Source organism: Panulirus ornatus, chromosome 36 (genome assembly GCF_036320965.1).
Source record: "Panulirus ornatus isolate Po-2019 chromosome 36, ASM3632096v1, whole genome shotgun sequence".
Taxonomy (NCBI): Eukaryota; Metazoa; Arthropoda; class Malacostraca; order Decapoda; family Palinuridae; genus Panulirus; species Panulirus ornatus.
The window spans coordinates 12615406-12642865 of record NC_092259.1 but is presented as its reverse complement, the minus strand read 5'-3'; the positions used below and the strand labels follow the sequence as shown (position 1 = coordinate 12642865).

The window sequence follows — 27460 nt, the reverse complement described above, 5'->3', positions numbered from 1 at the left end:
CATATCGTAATGTATTCTCGATCGGAAATCACTATCTTGGGGGGAACAGATAAGTAGCATTACAATGTAACAAAATCTACACGAAGATAACCCTTACAGGCATGGTCACCACTCAACGATGAAGAGGAAGAATCTTACATGAAAGTCTTTATAAGAAACTGATACTAACGACAGAAATAACAAATATAATAGTATAAGACACTGTGTAAATAAGGGATACGAAATTCTCTGTAACTCCCTAGATTCATAAGAACGCAGTCCTGCTTGCCACGGCCTCATGTAACCTGACTGGCTGGAGGACAAACGGAGATGCTTGGTCCGGAACCGGTGTAAGGAAGCAGACAGGTCTCACAAATCGCCCTAGGGAACACTTAAAAGTAATAGGTGAAGGAACCGAAGTTGATGTCTGACATGTTTTACGGATGAAGCTGCTGCTGCTAACCCGGTCGGACGAAGTCAACAACTGACATCCCGGTCGCCTGGTGTGGTGTATGTGTTTGACAGACGTGCCAGCCAGAGCCGCCGACTCCTGAGAAATACCAATCTACCTTCAGTTATTCAAACTGACAAGTCAACAGGTCTTTTCCTACCCACTTTGCATCAGGCAACGAAGAGCAGGCCCAGCTCTATGGGTCTGCAAGTCTGAGGCAGCTAACAACACGCCACAAGCCAATAACAGCAGCAACAGCACAAGGCTGTCTCTACTGTTTCAACAGGGGATCATTAGGATAGCAAGGAAGACGCGAGTTCCAAATGTTATCAACAGTAACTCGCCAGGACACGAGAATCTACCAATCCTTATAAATCACTGCAGATCTATACAAAATATTCAAGTATTGAGATACATAATCAGTGCATTAAGATACTTACATAAGGAGAAAAATGCAAATGTTGTGCAAATCTGCTGTCAAAATCGGCTTCCTCCTCGCAACTCGCTTACCCTCCCTACCTCCTTGCACAAAACTGGTTCACTTAATTTCTGACAGTAAAGATATTACACCACTGTTGTATTATACTATGCACAATCACTTTAAACTTATTGATACTACTTTTCTAATCAGTGCTACTAAAACAGTTTGGTATTCCACTCGTTTATTTACAAACACTAGATAATACCACATACATGCTCTCTCACTCACTGCAAAGAGACAACTGAACAAAATTCAAGATGGCTGCGTTTGTTGGTAACATTGTCCGAAAGCAGCAATATAAAAACGAAAAGGTCAAGGATATTATATTTCACTACATACATATATAAAATCATCACTTACCATTCCTAAAGTTATTAAACACGTTCTACTTAATCTCTTATCGTTCGTGTACAAACCAAGATAAGAAAATCAAACACTTTAGTTTGTGCACCATTTCAGGTTGTCGGACGGCACATGTGTCCGTTTTCTGTGACTCAAAGTTACTAATACTAAATCTTTACGGCACTTTTTTTCTATTATTCTACAACATCTATTATACTATTCACTGCAATGAGATGCATCATGACAGCATTGTCTTGAAATATACTGACTTTTATATTACATGAAACATACAATCGATTATTCAGTTAGATTTGGCAACTTATATACCTTCTGCACTGCGGATGGGACTTAAGTATTTATTGATGAAAAATGTACGAAATAAATCGAGAAGGTTTCTCATAATTATACCCATTTAAATCTTGAGAGTTTCTTGACCATTAACTGCATGACCAAAAGAAGCATCAGCAAAGTAAAATATCAAAATCTATGCCGAAAGAGGCCGGGAAAGAGTATGTATTTGGGGTTTAAACAATTAATTTTAAAGCCCATCACAGAACTTGTAAACAAACCTCAGAGGGTTAGCGGGCCTCTCAAAAATCAAGAAAATGAAAATACAAACAACATTATCGTTTGGTAGATACATATCAACATCTAGATTGCATTTAGAAGGAGTGAAAAACGTATCCAGCTTTTTTTTTTTTTGCATACCACGATGAAGACATAAATTGTTATTTGTACTTGAATTCTCTCTTAACTAGAAATTATTGTTTGATTTATCTGACTGTCTGTACTTCCAGTGCTAACAAAGTCAAATTGTAGAAGTGTAAATGAATGTAACTGTTAAGTTGTCCGTGGAAACACTGTGTTTGGCAATGATGCAAGTATAGCTGGACAAACGAGATGCATTTTGAAAATGAAAGAAAAGTGCAATTAAAGGATGATTGACTACAATATCTTTAAAAGAAAACAAAGATCTTAGGCGTTTTTTATGTAACGATCTGAAATTACTGAAAAAAAGTACAGATGCCGCTCAAACGATAAAATTGAGATGAATTACTGCATCATCCTACTTACGAAAAGAGTTAGGCAAGCTGCCTGAAATCCTAGGATCCCTGACTGAGAAACAAACCCTCTAAGAACAGACTAATCGAGTTAAACATATTCAGCTTAGGAAAGAGAGGGTTAAGAGGTGATCTCTTACTAGCATTCAAGATTATCAAAGGCTTAGATGGTCGTCATGTAAAGCTAGAGTTGTCTATTTTCTCTAGCAGTAATAGGTATTCTTTCCTCAAAAATATTAGCATAAGGAAAGATTATAACAATCAGAGTAGCTGAAAACAGTGACATACATTTGCAAGCAATCATGACAATACTTCTCTCTCAGTCCAAGACTGACATATTCTGTGCCTCATGAGTTATGCAAAATGTTTACAGGATTTTCTCCGTAATCATCTTTTCCTTCTAACTCTTACCTCACTGATCTTTGAGTCTATGATCTTTCCCACTATCTCATTCTCGAAAGGACCCAAAGGTCTGTTGCTGTATATATGCCTTTCTATATCTTTGTAGGAAAGTAAAATGAATGACGCGAAGATTAAAACAAACCGTACGAGGAAAGATTAGTGGAAGTTGAGACTAACAGTACATAAGAGTAGACTACGGTGATTTAAAATGTTTGAAACGCGTTAAGAAATTTCACGAAATGAACTAGGGTACATCGTTCGCAACCAGGGTATCTGTCACCAAGAGGCAATGGGCTGAAACTTAAGAGACGTCTGTATACTACCAGAGGAAAATACATCTTTACAAATACTGTGCAAACATTGGTATTCCAAATGCTATGATAGTATCCTCAGCCAAGAGGACAGTCAATAACTATGACCCAGTAGATAAGTCAACATGTACCTGATAACAATGAAGATCCTCGGTTCCTTTATCTGATAACCTCATTACTGGCCATTCGTCTGTTTGTTCAATGTGCGACCTTTTACCACTTATGTTCCTAGTATCATCATTACATTTGCAACAGATTCTCTGCGACAGAAACGCGTGAACATGATCTCCAGCCTTCAGACACGTAGCAGTGTGTACCTTCCCACTTAAGAGCAGTACATTCTACTGTTTCAAGACCATAATTTCCCACCTTAGACCAGCTGAGGTTTTGTAGCCAGTGTTTCGTGAGACCCTGGAGAAATTTCCCCCATATCTCAAGGTCGCTACACAGTCCTTGCCCCTCCTCAAGAATGAGTCCGTTCTCCTCTCTTTACCTGTTCTTCTTCAGGTCCCTACACTTAGTCTTTTTGTATTTGTTATACGGTCAGGTGGTGCTCTTCCTGAACGTCCAACTTGTGGCATTCTTTCCAAATGAGTCACATTCAATGTGTAGTAATGCTTTCTTGGGTCCTATTACATCATAACAATTTGTCCTGGACTCAATGGGTTAAGTATATGTCTACGTTAATAGCACCAACCCATTATCATCATCTCGTCCACCACAATCTTCCTATTCCAACTGTTAATTGCTGACATGAAGTATCTATCTGAAAGACCCCTTCCATCTCTGTATCTGGTCTTTTACTGTAAAGATATATCCTTCATCTGTTCTTCCTCATACTATGTACCAACTTTCTGTTAAGGCAGCTTTAACATGTCTCTCCTTATATCATATACCAACTTTATATTACCGGTTAAATCTTTCTCCAAATTTAGTCCAGTTTTCTCCTACCTATCCTTCTTTAAGTTCCATTTAGCTTCAGTTAAGTCATCATTTCATGGTATTATCACATACCACATCTGATTGTAATTCATCGTAGTGATCTTACTTGAAGTGTATATCAACTCATCACTTAACTGGATCAATCACACACAAAAAAGTCTTTAGTAGTAGGGCGTCCACATCCAGAAGTCATGATGGTTCCTTTGGGTAAAGTGAAGATTAGAACAAATAAAAAGTACAGCTTCAAGTGTCTTGTAATATTTTCATGTGTGTCTCACGATTTCAGACAACCTATATGAAAATATATTGCTACAGTGAAAACAAGGAAGCTTTCGCTGAGAACATAACATTACGGATGATGTAACTAAAAAATCATATAAATCTTATGATCTTCATCCAAAAAGATGTAAATGTAACTTTCATATCATATACTAGAAAAATAAGGTTGCTGAAAGGTCGTATTTTACTTGTCTTCGCTAATAAATTGGTGCGTCTTACATGTTTCAGTCGTGTTCGCTGGATGTGCTTCATGTGAGCGCTGGCGTGACAACATAACCTTGGGGGTAGTTTGTCTACCCACTAAGTGTACTTCAGCTATTATTGTCGCTGTAGACAATCAGTAGACGGTATTGCCAACAGGGTAGTTCAATGGTTCTGCAGTTAGCAAGCTTCCTCGGAAGAATCAGGCATCTGAAGAAAGTTGAAAGATCGTTATTTGTATCAAAACCATTGGTAAAGATGTCTGCATCAAGCCGACCCAGCTCAGATATGGCGAAATTTAGGGAAATTTTCAAAAAATCAAAGCACGTTGTTGTATTAACAGGTGAGGAAGAAATAGGAAGGATTTAAGGGGTATTTTTTTTCATTTGCACTGTTGTTTCATATTTGGTAATAATTGCATGGAAGATTATACAGGAGGGGAAACATTTCGAGTTAAATGTTGATAATTCAGTGTAAAATATATACAGTGTTGATGTTCCAGAACAACTAATTTGACTTTTTCAGGTTATGATTATAGTCCAACTTGCTGGAAGTTGTCGCTGAACTACTATTTATCTTGTGAACATTTATTTACTATTTATTGAAAATTACGAATTTCATTATTAGTACAGCATGGTTTGAATTTGAATAAACACAATAGTTGGGTTAACAGGTTTTACCTATACATGATTTAGTTAACAGGAGTTCTTTTCTATGTGAAATTTTAAAGCTGCTCCAAATACTTGTTAAATAAGAATAGTATAATTGTTTAACAAAAAATAAAAATGTATTTGGTGAACTTTTGGTTTTGCTACTTCTGCCATAACAGTAATTAAAGTTCATGGGTAGCTTCCCTTTCCAGTAATTGAAGTCTTTGCCTATAAAGTATCTGAAAGTAAATGTTGTCTACCAGACTGCATCCACATAATTAAAATTTTTCGTATTTTGTATTATCACTACATGTATTTAATGTAACTTATTATGATATAAATGTAAAGTTGTTACTCATTTTACTTTGATGTTGACTGAAGTTATTAATGAAGACCGGGAAGTCCATTAATTCATTCAACTAGGAACATAAATAGATAAGAAGCAATTGTGTTTGTAGGTGCTGGAGTGTCAGCAGAGTCTGGAGTTCCTACCTTTCGAGGAGCTGGAGGATTCTGGCGCACTTGGCAAGCTCAAGACTTGGCCAGCCCTGTAGCTTTTAGATCAAATCCTTCTCTAGTATGGGAGTTTTACCACTACCGGAGGGAAGTTATGCGCACCAAGGATCCCAATCCAGTGAGTTGATCATACCATTATTGTTAGAATCCAGAATTTTAACAAATTGCTGCGACCTATGATACATTTTTTCCAGATGTTATCATCTTGCTCATCATTTACTTATTTCTAGTTCATTTGCTCTTTTCACCATATCCTCACTCCTTTCCTTCTCATTAGACATCCTCATAAAACTGTTACTTACCTCAAGGAAGAGATTTACAGTCAAATACTTTCCTGGATCTTTTAGTTTTAAGTATCACTCAAACACCTCTTTTTCTTGAATTTGTATGCCCTTCCAAATTTTGTTTTTCCTGGATTTTTTTAACACTGATCTGTTCACGCATCATGATTCTAGCCTTGTAATTAAAACTTATAGTACTTTTTCCAGTCCTTTATCTCAAAAAGAAAGTCATCATTTTGGATTGTATTTTATGCCCTTAGTAGGATATAAGGTATGATAATTAAGACAGGCAGTAGACATGGAAAGGTAATAGCCTTGTGGATATGGGGAACAAGAAATATTTATCAGTGACAAGATACTCTTAGAATGGAATACAGTAACTATGTCAGGTTAAGGCAAGCAAACAACTTGCATATTGTAAAACTTTATATGGTGTACAGTACTGTAATCAAGATTACCATCACCTTCACTCAATTACCGGATTATCACAACCAATTTTCTGACACTGGATATATGTTTCACCTGTCTCTCATTCTATCTATATTTTTTTCACCCTTTATCAGTTTAATTAATTATGTCTGTACATTACTAACCACACCTTCTCCTGCTGTTCTCTCTGCCAGTTGTAGTACTTTGGGAGCACTGACCAGGCAATCTTGTGAAAACCGTCTTTTTCCATTTTTCTTGGAAATGATGCTGCCGTTCCATGGGTATTACTTTTGTCTCTGACAAGCATATGGTGGAGGTGACAGATGGAGTAATGAAGGTTTATATCTTCTCTTCCTCTATAACTATCTTATCATCCAGTTCGGGGTTCAATCATTGTTTACCGAGACCCTTTGGGCAAGGGACCTACCATGTTGGATGAGAAAAAGTTCTTTTGCAACTATCATTCAGCTTTCATCTTTGCCATTATCACTGGGAAAAATGTTATTGGTGAGGTGAAAGACCACTTCAACCAGATTTCCTCTTCCATTTCTTTTTTCCCATTAAATATCTCTTAATAGTATCTGGCACTTTACCTTTCTTCTTTTCCATGCTGATGATATTAAAGCTGTTTCCTTTGCTGGTAATATCACTCTACCACTTTTCTCCTGATTCCACCTTGGATAACACTGACATCCCTTACTGATCCTGAGCCCTTTCCTGTAATCTCATATTGTGCAGTTTAAAAAGTACTGTCTCCTTGGAGGCAGGCAAGGTATATGAGCCAGACTGCATCTCTCCTTACAATTTTTAGAGTGTCATGTATTTGTACTAATGCTTGCTTCTCTGTCACAATTCTGTCTAAAAGCAAAATATTTTCCTTCATCTCTGAAACATGCATCAGTGCAGCCCATCCAAAGGTAAAGTGGTCATTTTAATCCTTCCAGTTATTGCTATATTGCAGTGACTTTTAGTAAACAGTATTCGAATTACTCATAAACTTCCACTTTCCTAAGTAGCTTGACTCTCAGTCTCTCTCTAATTACCAGTATGGTTGTTTGTTATAGGCTCACCTGGTATTGGCTGAAGCAGAGGAACATCTTGCAGCAGAGGACCGCCGTTTGGTGATTGTCACACAGAATATTGATGAACTGCATCGTAGGGCTGGATCAAAGAATATTATAGAACTGCATGGCTCTCTCTTTCGAACCGAGTGCACACATTGTGGAGAAATCCGGGCCAATACTGACAGTCCTATATGTCCAGCACTTGAGGGGAAAGGGTATAAAATTATATAATTTGCCTTGCATTATTTGATATACCATTTATGGTTTGGTTGTTTGCATTATGTGTTCCAACAACACTTGGCTATCAAATGCAAAGTTCTCAGTTTTATAAGGTTACGTATTTATTACAGAAAGAAGCCTATCTCAAACTACTTTTCTTGTAAGCCATTATTTGTTACAGTGCCCCAGATCCCAAGGCTAAAGATGCTAGGATTCCAGAATCTGAACTTCCAAGATGCAGAGCTTGCGCAGGACTTTTACGGCCTCATGTAATATGGTTTGGAGAAAGTCTTGATTCTGATGTGATGGATAAAGCACGTAAGTTGATTGTTTCTGTTGTATACAATATTTTATGCCCTTCTTGCTCTACTTTTATATACAGCTCACTCTGAATTGTCAGATGTTTTAAGTTAGTATATATTTGAACATCCAGTGAAAAGGACTTGTGCAGAAGCAGTTCTAACCTTAAGACCTTTTTTTATTCACTTCATTACCATTTGTGGCCTTTCTTTTAACCTTTCATATGTTATACACAATATGGGTAGTTTCTCTCCTTAGATCTTACTGCTCCTGGGGACTACTGTCTAATAATGTTCTCTAATCTTCTTCACACCTTCATCTATAATTTCACTCACACTCTTACTTCAAAGTAAAAATCTGTAGTTATATTAAGAACCGCATACCTGCTGCATGCCTTGTGGACCTTGAATCCCTTAACCTTGACATGTTTTTAGATATGTCTCCCAGCTAAAACCATTTTCTTGTTTCACCCCTTGCTGTGAAAGTTTTCTTTAACCAACCTTATTCTCTAGCTGAGGTCTTCTATGTAGATTTCAATGTAAACCAGGAGTGGTTGAGGCCCTGATGTTTACCACTTTTAACTAGTAATATACTGTCTTTATATATATATATATATATATATTTTTTTTTTCATGCATATTTGCCATTTTCTGCATTAGAGGTAAAGTCTAGAACAGAGGATTGAGCCTAATTAGAGGGAAAATACTCACTTGGCCCCCTTCTCTGTTCATACTTGCCTGCCTTCATCTATTCCTATTGCTACCCCATCCCATAGGAAACAGCATTGCTACCACCTGCTTCAGTGAGGTAGCGTTAGGAAAACAGACAAAAAAGGCCACATCCGCTCACAGTCATTCTCCAGCTGTCGTGTGTAATGCACCGAAATGATGGTGGTTAAGAAAGGTGGGCTAGAAATCCTCCCCTCCTGCCTTACTTTCCAAAAGAAGGAACAGAAAAAGGAGCCAAGTAAAGATTTTTCCCTCAAAGGCTCATTAATCTATTCTTCATTCTTCCTTACACACACAGGACATGGTGAATATGCATGATTTTTTTTAATATATTCTACATGAAAAGGACAAAGTCCATATATATGTTCTAAAATCTTCCACCCATGTATAAATAGGCCGATAGTTTCAGTTAGCATATGTAAATACCATGTCACCTGCAGCTCTTATTAGTCCACAGAAAAATGCAGCCTCCAAGTTACTAATAGATCCCTATGAATGGAGTGCATGTGTGCACTTGAAAATGATGGAGTCTGTATAAATAAATTTTCATGTGTTCTGCTTGCTTATTAAAAGGCTGCTACTTGCTAGAAGCATAGAAAGGTGCAATATGTAGCCTGCAATTTTAACATGCCCATGGTTAAATCTTGAAATCTTCCAGTTACCCAAATATATAACCATGGTTGGAAGAGATTATGCACTGCTTTTTTTGGTCGCATCCTGTTGAATACAGTAATTTCGTATTATGCTGTGATAGTCATGCACTCAGTGCAATATCTCAGACTTTGTGTTATTTTATGACACTGTATTTAAATGCAAATGACTTTATTTGCACCATACAGAAAGGTTCCTACCTATTACTTCTATCTACTGCTCTTACCATTTTGCCAAAAGGCAAGGCTAGCACACAGTGCTCACCACAGGAAAATCAAGTTATGAAGAATGAGCTGCGTGAGTTAAGTGTTGTCAAGTGTTACATATGACAAGGAGATTGTATGCTTGTGGACAGAATGCCAGTAGTCCACATGTTAGTGAAGCAGAAAAGACAGCTACCTGGGTAAGAGGAGTGCAACTTGACAACCACTATAGTGCTGGCTCACTAGGCAGATATCACTAACTATTCTGATGCCCAGGCAGGTAGTACTGGTAATATACCACCTTAGTCACTGGCTGCCTACCAACTACTACCTTTTGGGAAACCTCTCATCCTACATAATATGAAAAAAAGATCTCAAAATTTAATAGGTAGCTAGAAGTAAAAGCAGTTATTCACAAGTGGTCATGGTGTATTTTGAGAAAATTTAGCAAAACAATATGTAATGACCAGAGTTGTGTGATGTTAATGTTTCAAACTATAATTTAAACTAAAAGAAAATACAGTAAATTTTACTGGAATGTGCACAGATGATGAGCTACATAACTGTGATCTCTGCTTGGTTGTGGGAACATCATCAATTGTGTATCCTGCTGCTATGTTTGCCCCACAAGTTGCCGCTCGGGGAGTCCCAGTAGCAGAGTTCAACGTGGAGACAACACCAGCCACCAGCACCTTTGGGTAAGTTACTGCTCGCTTTTTGAAGGGAAATTGATAAATCTTTAGTTTTTTTACATAGCTTCTGAACAGTGAATTATATACAACTGTTTGTCTTAGATGCTGAGGATTTTTTTATGCTTCTGGTCTCAGGAGTCCTTTCTATCTTTATGGCATTCAGGAAGCTGGCCATGTCCACTGGATAGGACCATAGATCATAAAGTGTGGTGATGTATTTGTTGTCTATCTGGAGAAAATGAAGGGCAAACGAGCAGTAAGAGTTCAGTGTCTTCATATTGGTAGTTGAAATGTGGGCATGAAGGGTGCTGAATTGGTGTTTGTGGTATTCTAGGGACGATGTGGTATGCCAGAGTCAATGTGCTGTCAATGGACTGAACCAGGGCATGTGAAATGTCTGGGGTAAACCATGGAAAGGTCTGTGGGGCCTGGATGTGGATAGGGAACTGTGGTTTCGGTGCATTACACAAGACAGCTGAAGACTGAATGTGAACGAATGTGGCCTTTTTTTTGTTTGTTACCCTGGCGCTACCTTGCTGAAGCTGGGGGTAGCGATGGTTTCCTGTGGGGTGGGGTAGTGATAGGAATGGATGAAGGCAAGCATGAGTATGCACATGTGTATATGTGTGTGTATGGGAATTTATGTATATGTATGTGTATATGAGTAGATGAGCCATTCTTCGTCTATTCCTGGCGCTACCTCACTGACAAGGGAAACAGCGATTAAGTAAATAAGTAATATATACATATATATGGAAAGTTTTGTGGGGCCTGGATGAGGAGAGGGAGCTGTGGTTTCGGTGCATTATACATGACAGCTAGAGACTGAGTGTGAACGAATGTGGCCTTTGTTGTCTTTTCCTAGTGCTACCTCGCGCACATGCGGGGGGAGGGGGTTGTCATTTCATGTGTGGTGGGGTGGTGACGGGAATGAATAAGGGCAGACAGTATGAATTATGTACATGTGTATATATGTATATGTCTGTGTGTATATATATGTATATGTTGTGATATATATATATATATATATATATATATATATATATATATATATATATATATATATATATATATATATAAATAATTGTTTATAAGTTGAACCTTTACTACATATTTTTAATTTTTTCCCAGGTTTCACTTTGAGGGTCCCTGTGGATCTACATTACCTGAAGCTCTTGCTCCCGAAGATGATTGATAATATTTACTTTAATTGGTGTTATGCATGACAGGCAATTTAGTTTGACATACTAAAACTAGATAATGAATATCTTGTGAAAAGATGTGGATGGGGCATTTCTTCGTCTGTTTCCTGGAGCTACCTTGCTGATGCAGGGGTTGGTAATACTGTTTCCTGTAGGGTGGGGAGGCATCGAGTATAGATGAAGGCAAGCTAGTATGAATATATATATATATATATATATATATATTGTGCGCAGGAGGATGGATGTGCTGGAAATGAGATGTTTGAGGACAATGTGTGGTGTGAGGTGGTTTGATCGAGTGAGTAACGTAAGGGTAAGAGAGATGTGTGGAAATAAAAAGAGCGTGGTCGAGAGAGCAGAAGAGGGTGTTTTGAAGTGGTTTGGGCACATGGAGAGGATGAGTGAGGAAAGATTGACCAAGATTGACCAAGAGGATATATGTGTCGGAGGTGGAGGGAACAAGGAGAAGAGGGAGACCAAATTGGAGGTGGAAAGATGGAGTGAAAAAGATTTTGTGTGATCGGGGCCTGAACATGCAGGAGGGTGAAAGGAGGGCAAGGAATAGAGTGAATTGGAGCGATGTGGTATACCGGGGTTGACGTGCTGTCAGTGGATTGAATCAAGGCATGTGAAGCGTCTGGGGTAAGCCATGGAAAGCTGTGTAGGTATGTATATTTGCGTGTGTGGACGTATGTATGTGCATGTGTGTGGGGGGGTTGGGCCATTTCTTTCGTCTGTTTCCTTGCGCTACCTCGCAGACGCGGGAGACAGCGACAAAGTATAAAAAAAAAAGAAAAAAATATATATATACATATATATATATGTTATCCCTGGGGATAGGGGAGAAAGAATACTTCCCACGTATTCCCTGCGTGTCGTAGAAGGCGACTAAAAGGGAAGGGAGCGGGGGGCTGGAAATCCTCCCCTCTCATTTTTCTTTTTTTTTTTTCCCAAAAGAAGTAACAGAGAAGTGGGTCAGGTGAGAATATTCCCTCAAAGGCCCAGTCCTCTGTTCTTAACGCTACCTCGCTATCGCGGGAAATGGCGAATAGTATGAAAGAAAGAAAAGATATATATATATATATATATATATATATATATATATATATATATATATGTATCTTTCTTTCGTCTGTTTCCTTGTGCTACCTCACTAATGCAGGAGACAGCGACAAAGTATAATAAATAAAGTAATTATGTAATAAAATAATAATGTATGTATATATATATGTGTGTATATGAGTGGATGGGTCTTTCTTCATCTGTTTCCTGGGGTTACCTCACTAACACGAGAAATGGTGATCAATTATAATAAACATAAAAGATATATAGCTTTCTTTGTTTTCTGGGACTGCCTCTCTGACACAGAGGGTGGCGATGCTTTCCAGTGGGGTTGGGTGGTGCTAGGACTGGATGAAGGTAAGCAAGTATGACTATGTACAATGTCAGTTAATGAACAAAACAGAAATCAATGGGAAAATGCTGTGTCCAAAGAATGTGCATATATGAATATATATATAGATGTATGTGAGTGGATATGTCTTTCTTCTGTTTCCTGGCACTACCTTGCTAACGTGGGGAAACAACATTCATTTATGAAAAAAATCATGGGATTAATGTAGACCTACTTACCCTATTTCTTTTTTGTTGTAATGACTTTAGTTTAAGCAAGTTGTCCTTGGCTATTTTAACATGTCAAGCACAGGACATATAGTGGATGGTGAGTGATCCAAGTTTTTGTACCTGGTGATCCATACGACCCCCCATATGTGTATGAGACACAAAAATCTTTGACCTACGTTGAAAACATTTATCACTTCACATAGCAATAAAACTGAAAATTTAAAAGAGCCTAATCATTACCCTGAGAGGGTGTGTATGTTCGTATTTACACCTAAACCCAAACATATATTAGTCCCTAAATGGGCCAGCCCTGAAAATTTAAGGGAATCCCCTAGACTTGCCATTTCCAGCAGTCAAGAACAGATGACTGAGCCTTAAATGGAAAAAATCCTCACTTGATCCCCTTCTCTGTTCCTTCTTCTGGAAAAGTAAAACAGGAGGGGAGGATTTAGTCCCCTGCTCCTACCCCTTTTAGTTGCCTTTTACGACATGCAGGAAATATGTGGACAGCATTCTTTCTCCCTTATCCCAAGGGATATCTGTGCTGATATTTTGATAAAAAATAAATACTTTGGAGTCAAATTTTTAAGGACAATTAAGTGATAATTATTAAAAACTTAAAACCACTAAAAAACAGTAGTAAATCTGACAATTTTTATTTCAAATGCGAGCCTTTCTATTAACTTTGTCATAAACCTCTGGGAAAGCCTTCTCACAGCCAAATTTTGCCCTCATTTCATCATACAGTGAATGGTCAAACATTTCTCGGTACTCTTCTCGAGTCATGTATGAGTCCGCATACATCATTTGAAAGCTGTTGAAAGAAAGTACACATTATGAGTACCTATAAAAAGTTCTTAAGTATTTAGCATGAAATAATATGATCAGCATTAAATGGATTCATATCAGACTCTAATATTTTGTGTTTTAATAGCTTGACTTTACTTGTACAGGACAGTCCAGGTTCCCAAATATTCCAGTCATACCACCTTATCCCATACAAATTACTTAACATGCATTACAAGTTGTTGATAAGATTGAAAGCAATCTCTGAACTACTTTACAAAATGTATTTAAAAGTAAGAGACTGTAGTCTCAGCATTATCCAGAATTTTTGACATCCAACATTCTTGTCCCATGACTGAGCCTCAGGGGGAAAAGAGTCCTTGCTTGGCTCCTTCATTAATTCCTTTTTTTGGAAAACTGGTAGTGGAGGGGAGAATCCCAAGACCTCCAACTCCAGCCCCTCTTAGTCACCTTTTATGATGTAGGAGGAATGAGGGCAGTATTCTTTCTCCCCAACCCTAGGGATAAGAAAGTATGGATGCTAACCACAAATTATATCCCACAATAAGTAATTCTACCTGAGGATACGGAACAAAGAATAATGCCCATGTATTCCCTGCATGTCAAAACGTGATTAAGAGGGGCAGGAGTGGGTGGCTAGAAATCCTCACTTCCTGTAATACTTTCCTAAAGAAGGAACGGAGCAAGGCGGCAAAATGAGGAATTTTCCCTCTAATGCTATGTCATCTGTTCTTGATGCTACTTCGCTCATGTGAGAGATGGCAAGCATCCATGGGGGGTAATAAAGGTGTGCATGATTATAAAGGTTTCAAAAGTTTAAGCTACAAATGTCACTTTTTCAGAATCAACTTAAGGTAAAGGGGGAGGCATTTGTAAGCCTGTACTTTTGTTGCACTGCTCATTTCTGACAATTTTTTCCTCGAGCCTGCAACTCTGAATAAGTCCACTGACACTACACACAGGACCAGTGCATGTGAGTCTGAAGTTAACCTTTCTTATCTGATGCTAAGTACCTTCTTGACCAACCTATTTCAAAAGGATAAACAGCCAGGTTGGCTGTAGGTCAACCATCCAATCTATTTCATATACCCATAAAATCAATAGCAGATACTGATTACGTCCATCCTCAATTGCCTGCTGGGTATTGTTTTTCTTTTGAAGACCAAATAAACAGAAAGATCTTTTATTAAGACTTCCTATATACACCACCCAGATGCAAAATTGCCAAAATTAAGTAGCAGGCTGGAAGAGTAAATAAATAAAAAAAAAAGTTGTTTCCTCAAGATAACCGGAAGCACGCTGAGGTGGGTGGCTGGTGCTCACACCATTGAAACACAAGTCTTAGCAACCAGATGTATGATTATTTCACCCTAAGAGTGTCACGAGTTTGTATCCAAAATAATCCTGAGCCATGTATCGCCTTTGAAAATAGTTTCTTTTTTCTAGAAGCTGTATGATTTTATTTCATCTTTGTGATCGTGGACCATGTATTGAATTAGGTGAAACAGACATAGGAATATCTATTTCTCTACGTAACCCTTAGCTCAGAAACAACTGCCTTGCCTTTTTTACATGGCACAATTTCTCATTGTTGCACACCCCTACAGATAATTTTGATCAGTACCTGCCACCTGATTTCATATTTGTCAATGAGAACTATCACCATTCATACGAATACTGAGGTTCCAGATACATTTATCCCATCAATTTAATTGCAATGTTAATACATTATATCAGTGTCATTCCAATCACTCAAAATAATGAACATACTTACCCCTTAACCTTTCTGACATATTCCTCAATTCTGCGTGTTGTTTCAACTGGTTCAAAATTATCAACTTTTGGCACACCATACGTCCCAATATCAACAAACAGTGCCTCTTTCTCATTCAGTGGATGAAGCATACCAGGGTTTGCAGGTAATCTGAATGGGCATAGCCATACAGGATATATCTGAAATTCACAAATACATGATTTGGATGAATAATTCAGGATTTCACATCAGATTCAGAAATTGGTTTAAAAATAAAGTTATGATGGCTAAGGTGGATTATTTGTTAAAAATCATTAATACATTTCTTTGATCATCTAATATTCATCCAATCATTTTAGGTAAATATAAAGGAATTCAAACTGCAACAGACCACTGGGTCCTTTTGAGGTGTTTGTGATAACTGTAAGATTTCAAAAACTCACACATGAATGTGGTAAGAGCAGAAACCAAGGACTTGATGCAACTAAGGAGGCACAAGTACGTTAGTCACAGACAAGAAGTGAAATATTTATCAAGTCTATCCTTTGAATATTAGACTGATCTCCATACAGAGCGCCCATTAAAACATTTCCGCATACCAAACTGAAGCTGTCATGAGATGGAATGAATCTAGATTTTTATTTGTATATGTCAAAACACACTAATAATTCAGAAATGAATCGTATCAGACCTTTAAAGACTTACCAGTTTCTTACAAGATTGTATTTGCATTCATATGTATTTGTTTTAACTTTATTATCCCTGTAGTTGAAGCACCTAGTCTTTGTGTCTATACATATGTGTGTATGTACTTATCTAACTGAATGTCAATTACACATTTCTACTGTACAGGAACGGCTTGAGCTTCTGGGGCCATATCTCTTGAATAATTTTTTTCTGTCATACAACTTTCTGAACTTTAGTATACTGTCAGCATTTACAATTTTATTAATTATTCCATAGCACCACTAAACTGATGGTATAAAAGTACTTCTTTGTATCTGTTCTCATACATTTTTGCTTAGTTTCTTGTTATGGCCTTTGGTTATTCTCCGCATCTTCCAAAAAATTTTTCAATACATCATTAATATGGTTTGGAAACTTAAAAGTTAAGATAAAGTGTGCGTGTTTGTACATTTCTTCTGTCACCTCATTATACACTCTAAGCTCTTCAACATACCTTGACCTCTTTTTCAAAGACATTAAGAGATTTCTTCATATCGCTGAGTGGGACAAGCATATCTTGTATGAAGTGGTTTTTCTCATACAGCTCCTTGACAACTTGTCCTTGAGTCAACTTGAGTAGAGATACTTTTGGGGGTACGAGCCATCCCAAAAGATAACGGAACACCATGTTGTTGCCAAAAGGAATGATATCCTAATAAAAAAGCTTAGTGTTATTCAGTGACACAGGAATATAGATATTTTCATAAGTGGAATATTAAAATTTTTTTGTGCTACCGTTTTCAAGTTCACATACAAATGTATTTAAGCAAACACATTTGTTAAGTCATTATCATCTGCAGTAATTTTTTTGTCATCTTCATTTAAAATGATCTAGATACAGTTTTAGAAAATTGTAATGATAAATGCCCTTATAAAACATAATATTCAAGGTTTACCTACCTGTATCTCCCAGAAAATAGATCGTGTGTGACGGTGGTAGTAATCTCGAAGAGGGATGTATTCAACACCTCTTACATCACCAGTTAAATAAGTCTCCACATGTTTGAAAAACCATGGCTTGAACCACCGCCCAATTTCATTCACCTAGGGTTAAAGAAGCTCATTAGTTTCAAAGAACTGCATATTTTGTTAGCTGAACAGTCAGCTAAAGGAAATACTTTTGCACTAGAACATTCACCACTGACCTTAAATCAACAAACACTAAGCAAGTGGCATAAAGATCTGCAACTAAGGTTTTGTATGGCATAACTGACTCTGGCTATGGCCATATATTATTCCTGCTACACTCCACATAAGGATGCAACATTTTGCCATGCACAGTTGTTTTTACATCCCATTTGCAGAATAGTGTTATAAGACATCTGCCATCCATTATGTACCTTCACTTTTTAACGATTAACCATATCAACTTTGTTTTAATGTAAATCCGATTTTCTTGTTCATTTTAGCTTTGGCAACGGTATCTTTTCTTCTGGCAGAGTAAAATGAGAATGTGTAACTTGTTACATTTCAGTCACTTTCTTTTTCATACTTGACTGCTGTTTCCCATGTTAGTGAGGTAGCACCAGAAAACAGAAGAAAGACATATCCACTCTTACACATATTTAAACATATACACACATACACATACATATATTTCTTTTTCTTTCATACTATTCGCCATTTCCCGCGTTAGCGGTGTAGCGTTAAGAACAGAAGACTGGACCTTTGAGGGAACATCCTCACCTGGCCCCCTTCTCTGTTCCTTCTTTTGGATTAAAAAAAAAAAAAAAAATAAAAAAGAGAGGGGAGGATTTCCAGCCCCCTGCTCCCTTCCCTTTTAGTCGCCTTCTATGACACGCAGGGAAGTATTCTTTCTCCCCTATCCCCAGAGATAACATACATATATATATATACATGCATATAAATATATTCATACTTGTTTGGCTTCATCCGTTCCTAATGCCACTCCACCCCACACGACACAAATACATGACAGTAAAGGAAAAAGATAATGTACAGTCTCTTCTCCTCCCCACACTTGATTGCTGCCCCCCTACATCAGTTGAGGTAGTGCCAGGAAACAGACATAGAAAGGCCACCTATACTAAATAAAACCACCTTTACACAATTTTTCCCTAATCATCTGAATGTTTTAATCATGTTTTGTAAGTCTATCTATAATTAAAGAAAATATTTTCTGATATATAAAACCATGTCAGTAAACCAAGACTGACAATAAGAACATGTAAGTCTTAAAATAGGATCACCTCTTGTTAAAGTTTACCTTGCCTGGCTCAGCTGATGTACACATGGTGCCAGTCATAACCACTCCAGACTGAAGAGTATACATGAGCCCCTCCACAAACTGGTTTCCTTCAGTCTTTTTGGTTTCTTCTGTAAAAGTTTTGACAAGAGTGTCTAGGGAGTGACATGGCTGGTATTCAACTCGCACAAACCTGCCATGAAAGATATACTGCATTTACCAGGTACAATGTTAAATGTATGCTGAAAGTTTGGTAGATGACAGGCTGGTCAAGGAAATATATAGCAGAGTAGCTGAAGGTACAAGAACAATCTAGAGACTAAGGAAGAGATGGATTAATGTGGTGTGTTAATTAATTATGGTGTTTCATAAAAATGCCTAAGGAATGCTTACTGATTGGGTATAATGGGGACTTTGGACTTATGAATCATTTTAATATGCAGTGTAAAAATGTAAGAAGTATTTGCACAGTAATATCAGAGAAATCCATGCCTCATTAGCACAATGAATCTAAGACGAAAATGTCATGTTGGATGCACTTGATCCTTCTAATGTGAATGAGACTGGAATTAAGATAATTATATGATTTAGATGATGATCCATCCACATTGGAAGCAACTCTTTTACAATCATAAAACAGTAATTCTATAAACCAAAGGCATCTTACCTTTCAGCAGGGATAATTTTAATTTCCACTGCAGTCAGGAATCCAAGAGTACCATATGACCATGGAACCGAGTAGAACAACTCTGAGTTTTCAGTCTGAAAAGAATTTTTCATTTACTAAACCAGATAAATTTCTCTTACTGAATAGTCATTCTATCACAATAATACCACAGAAAGCTTTTTATATATGACAGTGGTAACCAAAGTCCTGGATTCCATTTTGATGAATTAATTTACTCATTTTCTATATTCAAATTTTCATAATTAATATATTTATTCTAATAACCCATCATACTCAAGGCCACATACACAATGAGAGTGTATGTGATTTTAGAATATTCCTTAACACCTGAAAGTTAAAACTTTTTGGCTAGTTGATGTAGCTTTGTGCTGACAGCCATAACGGCCTTGGTGGTTGACAGGCATAAAGCCGAAACAACCAACCATCATAATTTGGATACCTCTATCCTTTCCAATTAGTAGTGCATATATCACAGATCATCAGCTGTAGTATTAGTGGTGGAAGGATGTTATCCCATCATAAACAAACTAGCAGTCTTTAGCCTTATGCCATGATACTTAAGAGACAAGAAGATATAATACCCTATCCACAGTTTACGACAATGGTGATAAAACTTTATTATGTGATTGCCAAACACTCAAATCACCTGGAAATTTCATTATGGTTAACCTAATTAATTACATTATTTTCTCATTTGTACCTTTTATGATCTTCATTAATTCATTCCAGATTTATCTCTCAAAGAATATATACTTCAGTGATATGCACTGTCTTTTGGTTAGTCCAAATTTCCATGCATTATCTGTTTTCTTACACTCACAGGCATTATTACATTACTGTTCTCTAATATCTTTCTTTCACTTTTAATTAATTCCACCTATTAAGTAATAAGGTAATGCATATTTCTAATATTTTTTGGCAATAAAACTGATAATTCTAACTCACTTTATGTACTCTAATCATCTCCTCTTCATTACCCCTTCATCATAAAATGGGGGATATAATTATCATACCTTCCATTTGTCTTTCAGTACTCGATTAAATTCCCTTTACGGACTTGTTCTAAAAAGTTAAAAGCAGAATATTTTGTATGTTACTGATGATCATACTACAACAGTCGAGATACAGAAAGGATATAATTGCAATTTTTTCACAACCAGTAGTGAAAACCAAAGCCCAAATCTACAATGTAAATATAATTATCACTAACGTTCATTTCCTGGAGAACTAATTATCAAATACATTTCTTATTATCAATTTCAATGATATTAAATTGGGAAATTAGTTATCTGTGTAGTTATTACATGCTGCCATAAGTGTAAAACTATTCAAAATTTATAACTTTCTCTTTTCTCTATATGTAACTGCCTCTCCTATCTTTATTATACGGATCAGGAACAGACAAATATCAATACTTCCTCTGTGTACATCCACCCAAGATGTGATATTATAATATATCAAAACCAAAGCCTACCTTCCATAGCCAAGCCCCACAAATTACTATATGGTTTACTTTGACCCCTTCATATGCTGATTAAGGCGAATGAGAGCAAGGTGCTATCCATATACCCTATCAATCCAAACTGTTCCATCCCATAAATGCTTCTAAAGCTCCTGAATGTTCAGGCCTAAACACCTTAAAACTCCTTCCATCAGTTACACTTACTCATCCCCAAGAATAAACATATTAAGTTATAAAGGAAAAATCTGTACACAAACAATAATAAATTCAAGGGAATCCATTCTGGTGATAAAATACATAGTTATATAAACATATGATACTAGACTGCATAGTTTTATCTTAACTATTGTCATGATCCTCTCCTACTTGGTGGATCTTATTATACGAAACACTTATGATAATATTAGATGGTATTTGCATGCAACTCCCTACCTAATGATTAAATAACTTGTTTAGTTCTTGTACCTTTAAAATACTTTGATGATTTTTGTAAACATATCACACTATTATTATTTTGTTTAATAGTGCAAGACCTCAAAACTGTCTAAAAATATAATTTTGAAAAATGGGTGCAACCAATAAAATTCTTTTAAGCTTTAAACTGAAAAGCTACATCTAGTGCATTCTTTGTGGGATGTAAGCATAATCTCACCTGAGAACAAGTTACAACAGAACCATCTGCTACAACCAGTTCATATGCCACACATATGTGCTGAAACAATCCAACTTTGTGTGAAGTTGTCTCAATACCAGTGCCCATTACCAACCCACCTGAAAGAAGTTAACCATTTGTTGTTCTTGTAAAGCAAACAATACTGTGGTAAAAATGCATATCAAAACATATCAAAGGATCGTATACAGGTCATGTTAGGTACATCAGTAAATCATTTGGCTCTATCTATAAATGGACTACTGTGGGAAAGGAGCTGGCTAATCTCTCATTGATGTATTTTACTTTCAATATGTAGCTTCAAATCATGTGCTGACACTCTAAAACTTGAGCTTATGCTTCTTAAGCCATTTCCATTCACCCACTTTATCTTAATTTGCTGGTTACTGATATCCCACAATATATGTTAATGAACACTCTTCTTGAGCCACAATCATCTTCCTCTGTCTGCATATCTAGGATGCTATTGTCTTCTATCTAGTAAGGTGGCTAATGTAAAATCTCCATGCATCCTTGCAATATTATACTACATTCACCTCCTACAAGTTAACAAGCCTTCCCACATGCTCTCTCACTCTGTCCCCATTTCTTCCATCTTCCTCTTCCCTTTACATAACTAATATATACTCTTTTCATCAATATTCAATCTATACTTCATACTATCTCAGAATCCAGAATCCCAGAATCTTTGAAATGCATCTTTAGCTACAAAACCATGATTTGAATCTTATAAATTATACTACGTAAAAAAGACCATACTGGTATGGGTTATATATATTGATATTTTATTGAGAAGGTAACTCACCCACTTGAACTCCTGTAAAACTGTCAAAATCAACAAAAGAAAGGAAAAGGTTTTTGTCATTGTAAGGTCATGCACTGAAATACTAAGTCAGCAAAGAATAGGCTGAACACAGAACTGAGATGAAAGAGGTGCTGTAGTTTCAAAGTAAAATGGAAAGAAATATCAATTTCCTTTTATGAGGTATAAATGGATGCATACAGTGTGCACACATGAGGAGTGGAATTCTGCAATCTTAGATGTAGTTATTTAGCAAATGAATTATAATATATGGACAATGATTTTTGAACACTACTGCAGAGAACCTTGAAATCTAACACAGTCAATTCATCATGTGGATGTCACAGCACATATCTACTTACCCACAGTAAGGTCATCCATTTCTGGTACCACAGGAATGGTCCAGCCCAACTCAATAAGGGTATGAGTTAACTGACCCATGGTCACTAGAGGTTCACAGCGCACCGTCTGGAATTCCAACAAAAAAAACGGAAACATTACTGAAAAAAAACTTAAAGTCATCTCAGAACTATGACATTTCATTAAATGCAGTAAAGGAACTCAAGGAAATCTAAATGGAAAAGAAAGTCCTGTTTTCATGTGGTAAAGCCATTATTGCCCAAATTGTATTTTATGTTCTAATTACACAAGCTATGAAAAATGCTGATTAAATGTTTAACATGATAAATTATAATGGAAGTCTATATTAAAACAGTGTGCACATAATGAATATCCAAGCCATTTTATGCAGTATGAAATTCTAGTTATGAAGATGGCACAAGTGGGAAGTACCTTTTTGATTGTATCAATTTCCAAGATATCAACCATATTAATTGCTACTTTGAAGAAAGTCTTCTTGTATGCCCCTTCCCTGAAACTTATTGTCTGCCAGCCTGGTCGAGCAGTGCACATGGGGACATCTTGGCTACTCTTGTTCCATTCACAGACCTATGAGCATACACAAATTGCAAGCATTAACATTCATGATGACCTGAAATGAAGGAAGGGACTCCGGAGCAGGAAGGCAGGGTAAGGTAAAGACTCCAATATTTCTAATAACTTAATAATTTCATCAGGAGAGCTAATAATGAACAATGCCAACGCTCCTCATAAACTAGATAATCTACTAACCTGTCTTTGTACTTCCTGAACTCTCCTGCCATGGTGATGAGGAGCTGAGCTGAGTTTGAAAATGATCCAAGATCGCGTGTAGTAATAAATATCATAGATCAAGGAAGCTGGTAGAAGAAAGAATATCACCAGCACCCACCTGAGATATTAATGATACATAACTTATTAATTCTGCGGTAAATATTCATTAAGGGATATTACTGAATGACATGATAGACATGCTTCATCTTTCAACAACTACCATGTTCCTAAAAACCCGTTTTTCCTCAACCACAAGTGTCTGATGGCATGTCATCCCTGCTATCAGTGAACCTAGACATGTCATCTCTAATAATGCAAAATCAATTCAAACAGTAACAGTCCACTGTTTGGTCTTTGATAAAAATCAACACACCAATTTGGGTCCTCTTTAAAAAAAAAAAAAAAGTTGGCGAGCCGAAAATTTTAGGGCTCCCGCCAGTTCAACTTAATAGCATGGAATAGATAAATGGTCGTCCGGCATTTTTACACACTTTAATTCTATCAATGCGGTAACTGCGCTTCCTCTATATCATATTGTTTAATTCATATGACCTCTTTCATGTTTATTAGCATTAAAAAAATTCCCTAAAGAGAGCACATATCTTGAAATTTCATAGGCTTTGCAGCTGTATCATCTCGCCTGAATTACAACCAAGGGAACCAGTGGCATCATTTCAACTGTTAGTGCGTTCTTCTTGTATTTAGCTACTGTACAGGGAACAAGTCCCGTCCGATAAATCAGGTCAAGATATTGACCAATTCTGATTACAAAGCCTTTACCATCCCTCACTCAGGCAGACTCGGCTAGCAATCGTGTCCCGCTTAAACATACAAAAGCGTTTTATTTTCAGTACGCCAGGAAAAAAAATGAACTATAATTAGTCAAGAAGAGAGTAACGAGACTTAGGAACATGGTACCAGTTAATGGCACTGGTGTTATCGGGAAAGTCCCATTAGGCGATCAAATAAAGCATTTATCAAGCGATGGCTGTTGTCTAGAGCGGTCTTTGAATCAACCCTGCCTGCTCCGTTCTCAATGTTATAGAACCTCTCGTATTTTTCTATATGCTACACATACAAACAGCTGAGGAGAAAAAAGCTAAAATACATTCCGCTTAAATGCAACAACTATGCCATGCTGGAACTTTAAAAAAAAAATGGTTTCATTTTCGATAATACCTGTAATGACAAGTGAAATTGACGTTTCTCAAAAGCCAACTTCAAGATTATCCGTTTAATAAACCTCTGACAATACTTTTAAAATCCACTTACGTAAATCATGTGAACACAGATAAGGGGACAAAGTTTAGGTATGATGTAACTGGTAAGATCAAGCCAAGATAAGATGCCTAGAGATGTCACTCTCAGACCGGGTCAAACGATAAAATGATGGACTAAAATCTCAAGGCTATACAGTTGTTATAACTCATTCATAACTTGACATAAAAACATACTTATGCCAATCATACCTGCAACCGTCAGTTTCTTAACACGTTCAACTACTTATCAATTTGATTCATGTTATGTTACAGAGAACCGATATTTTTCAGAGCTGGTTTACAAAGGGAAAAAAGAAAAGACGTACAAGTTAATATCTACAACCTATCAATACCGTAAGGTCATCACAAATTAGCATATACAAATAAAAAAAAGAAGAGGAATCACATGTTACATAATTAGAGATGTTATAAAGTATAGAATTCCTTTATCAAATATATATAAAACCATACAATAATGGATTATATAGTAAGACTCATGAAACCATATTCCAAAATTCATCCTTACTATTACTTCCTGTAACACACACACACACACACACATATATATATATATATATATATATATATATATATATATATATATATATATATATATATACCGTTAGCTTTCACGTGTAAAATGGTTTAGACGTTCCAAATTAAACACGACTTTCGAAGTTAAATTGGGAACCCGACTTCAGCAAGACGAAATATTTCTACAATTGTAAAAAAAAAAAATAAATACATATAATTGGTGCTAGTTTGTCAAAACTTTACAAATTCATCAAGTGAACCGGTACGAGATATTTTTTCATAACTCATTTCTTTACGCTCAGCTAACTTAGAGAGGCCAAACATACCAGTAGACCTTCCGACTACCTACAGTAGCGGGAGACAGCTCTTGCGAGACAATACCTGGTCGAGATATGATCACATCCAGAGGTCACATGAAAGGCATGGACTTATTGTCTATATGAAGTACTCTTCGAACTGGGAGAAGGATGCTTCACAAGGGTAAAAATATTAGTTGCTGAGGGACCGACAACATACCTTAATCATGGTACCCGCATCAATATAGTTCACAATTTACGTATGTTGGACTTGTACTTCATCGTAAATTTCTCAAACAGCATAAAAACACGAGCAATAAAATCTAACACGTTATTTCTCAAATTTTCAAGTTATGTGAAGACTGCAGATCGCTTTATATCAACAATTTCTAACATCACTAAGGGCGAACTATTTCTTATCTTAATACCTATGCTAAATGTTTTCAACAATGCATCGTACACAAAAATGTATGTAGCGTACGCTGAACTCACCGGTAATGTATGAGTATATACTCAAACCAGCTACTGCCTGAGGACTGCATTGCAAATAATGCTGCCAAGAGTCTGAAGGCGACTAACCCAAAGCCCCTCCTGGCAACACTGTACCACCTAACGTACGAGTTGCCAAATCCTGCCAAGGTAACGTTTAAACTACCATTATACGAGTTTTTAAGAATTAGTTTTAGCATTAAAAGTATACTGACGATAATATATATCGTATTCTGCTAAAACAATACAGTAGAAAGTTAAACAAGTGACGGCGTGACTCAAAAGAATTGAGATTATAATCAAATTAATGCCTAGTTGCCAAACAGCTTATACGGCCACAATAATTCCGGACGAGGCATTTAACGATATTAGCTTGGTTTCATTTGTATAGGTAGGCAAGACTTAATTGACGTTACAAGGGACATATCAAAAAGCCTTTGCCATCAATTCTAATTTCCTGTTGCATTTTTTTTTTTTTTTGGTAATTACTTGTCCTATAAAGAAGGGATTTCCACTTGTGGGGCACCATCACTTGAACACTACTCTCATGCAACCTCTTGAATTTATACATACTGTCTGCATTAACCAAGTTAATTTCATGTCATCCTCTGGTTCATCTACCCCTACGCCTCCGAAATACTGCCCACTTCGACAATTACTTTAAAAAGGTTGGGACAGGTTGCCCCGTAATATTCTCTTTTCCAAGGTTGGTCAATTCAATGCCTTCAGCCTATCCCTGCAGCTTAACTCTTAATTTTCGGTACAATTTTTGTTACCCTGCTCTGGACCTTCTCAAAGCTATTCTGATATTTGCCAGCAGAGTTTCTTTCCTTAGCTATTCTCTTAATATGCACTCTGACATGTTAGGGACGATATATACAACATAGTCCTGTCACACACACGATCTTTAGATGACTTCCTGCAAGACAGTAATAGTGAAGCCATCTTTTGCTTTGTCCCATCCTTATTACTTACATTTGCTTGGGTTGAATTTCATCAACCATGTTTCTGACCAACTTTGGAGTCTGTTTAAATCCCCTTACAAGCTGATGTACTCCTCTTCACATTTCACTTCCCTCATGATATGCATTTTCCGCAGACATATTCAAGTAAATCATTAACATAAATCAAGAAGAGTTATGCTCCAAAAACCAAACCCTAAGGCACTCCACTTGTCACCTCAACCCACTTGGAAAAGGCTGTCTATTAATACATGTGTGTACATAATAACTGGTTTAATTTTGGACCAATAACATACAAGATATAACTACTTGTTACTTTAAGAAACTTAGATGAGTTTCTACTACTTTTAAAAATCTGGTTTAGGAAGTACAGCTTTGTATTTCTTACATATCTTTTGGAACAGTCAGCATCCTGAAACTTTCAATAAGCAGACCTCAAAACTTTTCTTCCAGTCAGACTTGCCTACATTTTTTTTTATACCCTCACACCTTTTCACGCCTGAGTGAGATTGTTGAACTCTATATGAACTCGAGCTCTGTATGAACAGGCAAAATATCAATTTGCTTTAATCTTACCTTTTCAGTGAGGTAGGAACTTCATTTCTCAGCCAAATCACCTGTCACTATACTTAAGCTTTAAGTCACAG

General features: G+C 36.8%; 3 protein-coding genes across 9 annotated transcripts in view; 1 reads left to right on the top strand and 2 right to left on the bottom strand.

The window, feature by feature from the left end:
• LOC139760358 (uncharacterized) overlaps window positions 1-4680 on the bottom strand; it is a 181901-nt gene extending 177221 nt beyond the window's left edge. For 5 of the 6 annotated variants that reach the window (XM_071683420.1, XM_071683422.1, XM_071683423.1 and 2 more), the window contains exon 1: window positions 871-4680. The gene's annotated coding sequence lies outside the window, so the exon portion shown is untranslated. The remainder of the gene's footprint in view (window positions 1-870) is intronic. The other variant, XM_071683421.1, reaches the window with a different exon arrangement.
• LOC139760362 (NAD-dependent protein deacylase-like) lies at window positions 4520-13232 on the top strand. Its single transcript, XM_071683429.1, has 6 exons — window positions 4520-4792; window positions 5558-5733; window positions 7390-7604; window positions 7790-7926; window positions 10038-10188; window positions 11314-13232. The coding sequence occupies exons 1-6, from the start codon at window positions 4618-4620 to the stop codon at window positions 11375-11377; spliced, it is 918 nt and encodes a 305-aa protein (XP_071539530.1). The 5' UTR covers window positions 4520-4617; the 3' UTR covers window positions 11378-13232.
• LOC139760359 (delta(24)-sterol reductase-like) lies at window positions 10066-25986 on the bottom strand. Of its 2 annotated transcripts, none has more exons than XM_071683427.1 (11): window positions 25855-25986; window positions 23253-23391; window positions 22914-23069; window positions 22484-22589; window positions 21302-21420; window positions 19167-19261; window positions 18521-18692; window positions 17194-17337; window positions 16748-16945; window positions 15589-15767; window positions 10066-10203 (listed from the first exon to the last, which is right to left on the bottom strand). In XM_071683427.1, the coding sequence occupies exons 1-11, from the start codon at window positions 25902-25904 to the stop codon at window positions 10194-10196; spliced, it is 1368 nt and encodes a 455-aa protein (XP_071539528.1). In that variant the 5' UTR covers window positions 25905-25986; the 3' UTR covers window positions 10066-10193. The 2 variants fall into 2 exon arrangements, with proteins under 2 accessions (XP_071539528.1, XP_071539527.1); XM_071683426.1 differs by lacking the exon at window positions 10066-10203 and adding an exon at window positions 13648-13821.
• Between the last annotated feature and the right edge of the window lie 1474 nt (window positions 25987-27460).

Bases quoted from the DNA above. Each gene is read 5' to 3' on its own strand.
- LOC139760359 (XM_071683426.1), bottom strand. From the start codon at position 25,904: ATGCAGTCCTCAGGCAGTAGCTGGTTTGAGTATATACTCATACATTAC. The intron at 23,392-25,854 runs GTGAGTTCAGCG...TTAATATCTCAG, and splicing joins TATATACTCATACATTACCG to GTGGGTGCTGGTGATATTCT. The intron at 13,822-15,588 runs GTAAGTATGTTC...TTCTTTCAACAG, and splicing joins TATGTCAGAAAGGTTAAGGG to CTTTCAAATGATGTATGCGG.
- LOC139760362 (XM_071683429.1), top strand. From the start codon at position 4,618: ATGGTTCTGCAGTTAGCAAGCTTCCTCGGAAGAATCAGGCATCTGAAG. The intron at 7,927-10,037 runs GTAAGTTGATTG...GAATGTGCACAG, and splicing joins TGATGTGATGGATAAAGCAC to ATGATGAGCTACATAACTGT. The intron at 10,189-11,313 runs GTAAGTTACTGC...ATTTTTTCCCAG, and splicing joins CCAGCCACCAGCACCTTTGG to GTTTCACTTTGAGGGTCCCT.